This window comes from Heterocephalus glaber, unplaced genomic scaffold, assembly GCF_053883595.1.
Source record: "Heterocephalus glaber isolate CG9 unplaced genomic scaffold, H.glaber_assembly_v1.0 deba00000937, whole genome shotgun sequence".
Lineage (NCBI taxonomy): Eukaryota > Metazoa > Chordata > Mammalia > Rodentia > Bathyergidae > Heterocephalus > Heterocephalus glaber.
This window is the reverse complement of record NW_028258173.1, coordinates 16120508-16129201: the sequence shown is the minus strand read 5'-3', so window position 1 is coordinate 16129201 and position 8694 is coordinate 16120508. Positions and strand designations below refer to the sequence as shown.

Below are 8694 nucleotides of genomic sequence, written 5' to 3'. Positions count from 1 at the left end.
TTCTCTGAACATTTCTTCACCTTTTGCTGCAAAATGTTCTGGTTCGTCCTGTACTTATTCTGACCCTGCTCTGGAATGAGCCATTTTTCCAAGGAATCCCAGTTCCTTTGAAGTGAGTGCTCTATTTAGAAACCAGGTTCTGGGCTCCAGTTGTTGCTGTAAAGGTGCTGCTGCTTCTAGACCCTTTCGCTACTTACAGCTTAGGAACATATTTATGCATATACTTACATTTACATCTATATTTCTAAAGGTAATGAAAACTATGAATTTACACTGGCATCTCCAATTCCAACCCAATACCACAGTGCATTCTAGTCTTCTCCTTTTTTCTTATTTCTAACTATCTTCTTTGACTGTGGGAAATGGGGTCCCAATACCCTCAATAGATGTACTGCTTGGTTAATTCCCCTGTATATAATAAGTCTCCAGGCAGACACCAATTTGGACTCTGACATCCCATACAGAAACCCCTTTAAGTTCTCAGGTTTCCAGTGTGAGCTACATAGTGAGTTCAAGACCAGCCTGAACTATAAGGCGAGACTCAGTCTAAAAAGCCAAAAAAATCCCCCCCCACCTCAAGTTTCAACATCTGAGCCAGAATCACTTCCCTCAATTCCAGTTCTTCACCCTGGTAGGGCTCCAACACCCAGCACCAGCCTGCTCTTGCACATGGATGACCTCTCGATCCACTTAGAAGCTGATATCCACATATACAACCCAAAGAACCCGACACCCACTCAGGGCTGCTGTCAACACCCCTTTAGCTGCACAGCCCTCCTGGCCGCTGCTCCATGACTACGCCCTTTGTGCCCCACTGGGCTCCATACCTGCCCCTCCTGCACACTGGTGGACTCCAGCACCACGGCCAGACTGGCTCTTACCACGCAGACAACTGTTGGGGGCCACCAAGCCCCTCATGGTCTCCTCCTTACCTAGAAGGGCACCCGGCTCCCAGTTACTATCGTTCCACTCCACTTTCTCCCTGCCCCCAGGCCATGGCCTCTGGACTGTATTAGCCACGGACAGCAGAGAAAGGAAAAGGAAGACGAAGAGGATAAACTGAGCTTTTCACTCCAGAAGTCTCATTTTTTCATATCTGGAAGCTTCACTTTGGTTCTTTTTCAAATGCACACATTCTTTTTTTGTTCTGCAATACAGTGCATTATCTAAATGCAGAAATGCATAAAATGCACTTTGTGTACAGATTAACAAATTAGATGAAGCGGACACCAGGGAGTCCACGTCTTCTGTGATCTTCACGACCGCAGCCTGGTCTCCCCAGCACAACTCCTCAAACATGGAAATTGCTTCTTTGCTTTTCTTTATAGTTCAGCCACCTAAATATGCATTTCTAAACTCTATCTTGACTTCTGCCCATTTTGGAATTTAGTTTTTTGAGATAGAATCTATGCAATGTTGCCCAGCCTGGTCTTGAACTTCTGGGCTCAAGGGATTCTCCCACCTTAGCTTCCTGAGCAGCTAGAAGTACAAGGGTGCACCACCATGCCCAGCTCTGAATTTACTACAAATGGAACCACATAGCATTTATTCTTCGTTCGATCAAGATTATGTTTGTGTGTTATCCATGATGCTGCATGTAGCTACAATGAATGTCTTTTCATTGCTAAATACTGCAGGATTTCATTGTTAGAGCATGCTACACTTCATCTACCCTACAGCTGACAGACATTTAAGGACATTATCAATGTGGGGCTGTTACAAATAATGCTGCTATGAACATTCTTATGTTAAGAACGCTTCTCTTTGTGCCTATGTGCAAGTAGTTCTGTTACGTGTACATAGGAATAGAGTGGCTGGCTCCTAGATGTGTGAATCTCTAATCCAAGCAGACAAGGCCACATTGTTCTCCATAGCGGCTCTATCACCTTTACATACCCACAAACAGTGTAAACCCCCCCAACACACACACAGCTTCACCAACACTGACACTGGCAGTTATGTTAAATCATGACCCTTATATAGTGGTGGTGCCTTGTAATTTTTGGGGGGGGGGTACTGGGGATCGAACTCGGGTCCTTGCACTTGCACAGCATTGCCTTGTAATTTTAATTTGCAGCTTTCTGATGTATATTTATAGGTCATATGGATTTTTCTTTTTTTTACCTCTGGTGCTGCGGATCGAGCCCATGGCCTTGCCTAGTCTAGGCAAGTGCTCTACCATTGAGCTACATCCCCACCCCTTTTATTTATTTATTTTTTGGTACCGGGGATCGAACTCGGATCCTTGTGCTTGTGAAGCAGGCAGCGGAACCACTGAGCTGAATCCCCCCCTGCCCCCTGCCAGCCCTTTAAAAAAAATCCCCAGTACTGGGGATTGAACTCAGGATCTGGTGCTTGCAGGCAGGCGCAGAGCCACTGAACTACATCTCCAGCTCTAAAAAAATATTACTGGGGCCAGGGATATAGCTCAGTGCTTTTGCCGCCTGCTGCACAAGCGCAAGGACCTGAGTTTGATCCCAGTACCAAAAAAATAAAATAAAATTAAATTAAATTAAAAAATATTCTTAATCAATCATGCCTTTTGATGAAAAGAAGCTTTAAGAACTTAATTTGTTTACCTTTTCCTTTTTTTTTTTGAGACTGCTTGCTATGCAGCCCAGGTTGACCTTGAATTTGCAGCAGCCCTCTTGCCTCAGCCTCACTAGTGGGGTGTGAAGTTGGCGAGTCCCTCCCCCTACCCTAGGGACTCCCCAGCTGCTCCAGCACTATTTATGGAAACGACTGTCCTTCCCTACCACACCAAGGTGTCATCTTTGTACATGTCCAATGTCCACACACGTGGGGCTCCTTTCTGAGTTTCAGATTCTGTTTCATTATTCTGTTATCTCTGCCGTGTCAGTACCAGCTTTGCAATAAGCTCTGAACCTGGGAGGGCAATTTTCCCCACTTAGATCTTGTCAGGAAGGACTCAGCTCTCCTTGACCCTTTGCATTCCATATACATTTTATTTACTTTATTTATTTTGGGGTTTTTGAGTCAGGGTCTCACTATGCACTGCAGGCTGGCTTTGAACTCACTATGTAGCCCAGGCTGGCCTTGAACTCATGGTGATCCTCCTGCCTCAACCTCCCGAGTGCTGGGATTCTAGGCATGTGCCACCATGCCCAGCTGCCATATGCATTTTCCAGTCACCTTGTCATTTTGTTTTTTTTGGTACTGGGGATTGAACTCAGGACCTTGAGCTTGCAAGGCAGGCGGCGGAACCGCTGAGCTAAATCCCCGACCCTGTCATTTTCTTAAACAAAGAAAAAATCCCTGAACATAATAGGAATTTTGTTTGATACTGCATTGAATTTGTAGATCACCTGGAGGATCATTAACATTTTCACAGTATCAAGCCTTCCAAACTACACATATAGCATACCTCACCATTTGTTTATGTTCTTCAGTTCTCTCAACTGCTTTACCATTTTCTGCATAAATATCTTGTACATCTTTTTTTAGATTTCTTCCTATACTAGTCACCTGATTTTTTTTTTTTTTTTTTTGGTACCGGGGATTGAACTTGGGACCTTGCACTTTCCAGGCAAGCAGCAGCACCACTGAGCTAAATCCCTGGCCCATCTGATCTTTTGATGCTAAAGTAAATTAGGTTTTATTTCATGTTGTTGATACATAGAAGCACAGTGCTTTGTATCCAACATCCTTATTAAACTTTCTTTTTAAGTATAATACTTTATTTGCAAATTTTCTTACACAGGATGCTAGAAAACTACCGCTCCTCCTATTACTGTTGATGTGCGGGCCACAGCTGCCTTCCTGCAGAACTGGAGCCCAGACAGTTCGGAGCAGAGTCTGCCACACCAGGTGCTTCCTTCTGCGCTGCAGCCACTGCCTCCCTTGTCCTCCACAAACCCCACACCCGAGCTTCCCTTAGGTGGGAGGTATGCATATCTATAACCCCGGCAGGAGGGAATTATAATTTCTTAGGTTTCTGACCTCATCATAAAGAGGAGAGTTACAATGTGGCTTAAAAGAGCTAATTAGGCTGGGCATGGTGGTGCATGCCTGAAACCCCAGCACTCAGGAGGCTGAGGCAGGAGGGTCACTGTGAGTTCAAGGCCAGCCTGGGCTACATAGCAAGACTCTGTCTCTGCCACATAGGCAAAAATATCAATCAGGAACGAGGCACAAGCTGGGCACAATGGTGTACACATGAGAGATCAGCTGAAACAGGAGGATCATTACAAGTTCAAGTCCAGCTGGACAACTTAGCAAGACTGTCTCAAAATATAAAATAGAAGGGCTAGGGGTAGAGCTCAGTGATAGAGCATTCCTGAATTCAGTCCCCAGAAGTACAAGGAAAAGAAAGTAAAATCAGAACATTTGAGACAAAGACATAAGATTTTCCAATCACATTCTCATTGAAAGAACTAAACAGTATACTTGATGAAGAAGGAAATCAAATACAAAAATAAGTACAGTAAAACTTTGGTTTGCAAGCATAATTCATTTTGGAAACATGTTAGTAACCCAAAACATTTGTATGTCAAAGTGAATTTCCCAAAACAGAACAAAGTGAATCTCCCCACTAGACATAATGGAAACTCAGGTGATTCATTCCACAACCCAAAAATATTCATATAAAAATGATTACACAAAAAAAAGATACTAGAATTTATGGGCCAAGGATGTAGCTCAGTGGCGCCACATCTGTCTCACAAGCGCAAGGGCCTGAGTTCGATCCCCTATACAAACAAAAAAAGGATTACAGCCTGGTGTGGTGGCACACACCTGTAATCCCAGCACTTGGGAGGCTGAGGCAGGATGATCACCACCAAGCTCAAGGCCAGCCTGGGCTACATAGTTCAAGACCTGCTTGAACTACATGGCAAGACCCTGTCTTTAAATAAATGATTACAATTCTGTAATATAAAATAATAAAGAAAATACAAAATAAAGAAATTAACCTGCATTTACCATTGAAAACCCTCATGGCTGGTGTGAGGGAGACAAGAGAGAGGAGGGTCATTGTGTGACAACTTTCATTACCACTGATGTAATCATTGCTGTCTATTGACTCAATGGAATCTTTTGCAACTTTAACAAGGAACCTATCCAATGATACTCACTCTTGCCTCCTTTTGAAGATTTCATGGAAATGTGACATTGCATTGTCATTAAACAGATTCATCGCTTGCACTGCTACAGATGTATTCCAGCGGTGCTTTTCTACAAAATTTTGCACTGTTTCCTACATTTTACATATCTCTTGTTAGGGCTTGTATCTCAAACTCCCTCCCACACCCCAAGCCTCATGCACTCATAGGCGGGGTTTTTCAGGGCTGGCTGGATCTAGGATCTGATGCTGGGATTAAGGGTGTACCACTTTGGGTGTGGGTGGCACCACCCAAAAGGACAGATAGCCTGGATGGAATATAAGGGACAGAGAGGCTGCTGGTGCTTCACTATTTCACTGCTTGCTGCTTCTGCTGCTATTGTTGCTTGCAGCTTGCTGCCTTCTGTCTGCCCTGCTATGCCACAGACAGTTTTTCCTCTGCATGCCCCTCTGCCATGCTACCCCGCCTTACAGCCAGCTGACTATGGACTAAAACCTCTATAGATTGTGAGCTAAATAAACCTTTCCTCCCTTAACTCGTGACTGTTGGGTATTTTGTCTCAGCCATGAGAAAAGTAACTAAGACATCTCCCTAACCTTATGTGAAGTGAGGCATTTCCTCTGCCTTTTTCTTCTCTTCCTCTGCAGATGAGATCTCCTCCATAACCTCTTGCTGTTAGGAGATGATCACCCACAATCCTGTAGCACACATGAGGGAGAGAGAGAGAGAAAGAGAGAAAGAGACAGAGACAGAGACAGAGGGAGAAGAACTATTGGCTCAGTTGTGATAATGTGACATTCAGCATTAATATTACTCATGTTACAAGGCATTGCTTGTTTATCAAGTTAAATTTATTAGAAATGTTTGCTCATCTTTCAGGACACTCACAGAACAAGTTACTTGCAATCCAAGGTGTACTGTATATAGAATCCAAAATGCATACTAGTAAACAAATGAGTTGTATAAAATTTGAAACAGTATTATAAAATGTGGCTTTGGTGTATGACTGGACAAGTAGAACAATGGACCAGGACTGAACTCCAGATATAGATCTAAATACTTATGGTAAATTAGCATAGGATAAATACAGCATTTTAAATCCACGGGGAATAGATTATTCAACATATTGCAAAACTCTGAGAGCCATATTTTAAAAGTAAGTTGGGGGGCCGGGGATTTAGCTCAGTGGTTCTACTGCCTGCCTCAAAGGCACAAGGTCCCAAGTTCGATCCCCGGTACCTCCCCCCCTACGAAAAAAGTAAGTTGGACCCCTATATTATTCCTCATAGCAAAATTAATTCAGACAGACAGATCAAATATTAAAATCTCTAGAAATGAAGCCACAGAAGTCCTGGAAAAAATGGGGAGGACCTAAAAATAATTTTTGACTAGGTGCGATGGTGCAAGCCTGTAATCTCGGCACTCAGGAGGCAGAGGCAGGATCACTGAGAGTTCGAGGCCAGCCTGGACTACATACTGAGTTCAGGGCCAGCCTGCGCTACAAAGCAAGACCTTGTCTCAAAAAAGCAAACAGATAAATAAATAATTTGAAGTGAAGAGGTTTTTCTAGGTATGACTCACAATCCAGATGAAGGACATTTGATTAGATAAAATATAAAACCACAAAGTAAATCTTAAGAATAAATGTGGGAAATCACTGAGTAAGCTGTAAGAATGAATATGGGAAATATTTTGAACTCAGGTGTCAGATACAGTTCAAAGTTCCATAATGATCTCTTACTAATCATTAGGGAAACGATCAATAATCCAATAAAGCACGGGGGAAAGGCAGGGCCTACAGGGTCACACCAGGCCTCCTCTTCTGTGCCCTGGGCTGGGAGAACACAACCTAAGGAGGCTGCAGCCTCCCCTGTGCTGCTTCTCCCTAAGGACTTAAAGGGGGCCCTAACTAGAGGACTGATCAACAGCTCAACAGCGGGTTTGTGATGCCTTCTTTCTCCTCACTGCCTTGGAGGGAAAGGGCCTAGTTCCTTACCGCTGACCCATTCCCAGTACACATTACCAGACACTAAGCTCTCCAGAGGCTCATAAACTTATGGAAGAATTGGATACCTAAAGGTTTCATGACTTCTGAACATGTTTTCCTGGGCCCAAAGACATCCCATGAGGCACAGCTGAGGAAAGGGCAGAGCATGACCCTGTCAAGTGCGGGGCCCAGTGTAGGCATTCCTCTCACCAGGTTCAAGAAGGGCATTACAGCTAGGTGTAGTGGTGCATGTATGTAATTCCAGAACTCTGGGAAGCTGAGGCAGGAGGATTGCAAGTTCAAGCCTAATCTGGGCAGTTTAATGAGACTCTGTCTCAAGAAAAAAAAAATGAAGGGCAGGGGATTTAGCTCAGTGGTTTCGCCGCCTGCCTCACAAGTGCAAGGTCCCGAGTTCAATCCCTAGTACCAAAAAAAAAGAAAGAAAAGAAAAGAAAAAGGCATTGTTATCTCCTTTGTCCTGGCCAGTATTACCTAGGCTGTTAATGGTTTGGGGGTCTTAAATGTCCCTGAAAGACCTTGTGCTAATAGCTTAACTAATTCCCAGCTGATGGTGCCATGGGGAGGCAGGAACTTTAGGGGGTGGGGCCTTGTTGGAGGAAACAGGGCCTGTCCTTGAAGGGTATAATGCGACCCTGGCCCCTTCTTCCCTCTCTCCCTCTGCCTCCTGTCCAACATGTGAGCAGCTCTGCTCTGCCACACACTCCCTACCATGATACTCTGCCTTGCCACAGGCCAAAGCAATGAGGCCAACTGACCATGAACTGAAGCCTTTGAAACTATAAGCCAAAATAAATCATTTGTCCTTTAAGCTGATTCTCAGGTATTTTGTCACAGTGAGGGAAGGCTGACACACGGGCTACTGTCAGTTTCCCTTTGCAGATCTCCCTGCTTCCCTTCTGTTCCTCTACATTTCTTTCTCCGTAAGGATCTGTTAAAAAGAATAGTAAGCCCTTCTCTGCTTCCAGACCCCTCACTATGGCCCCAGTGATGCTATGGGATATGCCCTGCTACCTCTCTCATTTCCCACTTGTCTCCGCTTTGCTCACGCCTCTCCAGCCTTTCTGCTCCTAAACCAGCCCAATCCTTTCCCAAGGAAGGAGCTTAGCACATGCCAGTCCCTCTCCCCGGACTGTGCTCCCCCGGATCACACCAGTGTCTCCTTCACGTGACTCCAATGTCGCATCCTCAGAGGTCTTGCATGACCGCCTACGTAGAGTTCCTTCCCCCAGCCATTATGCAACACATCATCCTATTCTATTTCCTTTACAGCACGATCTATAGTTGTCTGGCACTGTCTTGTTCGTGGCCTTACCTGCTTATTGTCTGACTACACCTACCAACACTAGAGGCACCACCACTTTGTTTTGTTCACCGAAATATTCCTGATGCCTAAACTTAGGTGCTCAAAGTCCCTGTAAGTGAACACGTGTATACAGCTGACCCTCAGTATCCATGGGGGATGGGCTCCTGCAACTCCCCCAGACACCCAAATCCACAGATGCTTATATAAATAACATAGTATTTACATAGGAACGATGCAATCCTCCTGTGGATATTTTTTTTAGTTTTTTTGAGACAGAGTCTTGCTTTGTAGTTCAGGTGGAC

General features: G+C 44.5%; 1 protein-coding gene across 7 annotated transcripts in view; it reads right to left on the bottom strand.

The window, feature by feature from the left end:
- The window catches only part of Polg2 (DNA polymerase gamma 2, accessory subunit), a 66697-nt gene that overhangs the window by 27376 nt on the left and 30627 nt on the right, over positions 1–8694 (bottom strand). For 4 of the 7 annotated variants that reach the window (XR_015450297.1, XR_002391080.2, XM_021248640.2 and 1 more), the window contains exon 8: positions 5678–5779. The exons of 2 other annotated variants lie outside the window; for them this stretch is intronic. Coding sequence is in view for 3 of the 5 variants with exons in the window: in XM_021248640.2 (XP_021104299.1) it covers positions 5678–5779 (102 nt within the window). In the remaining 2 variants the exon portion in view is untranslated. Of the gene's footprint in view, positions 1–2012; positions 5216–5677; positions 5780–8694 lie in introns of those variants that run through there. One more of the 7 variants, XM_021248643.2, reaches the window with a different exon arrangement.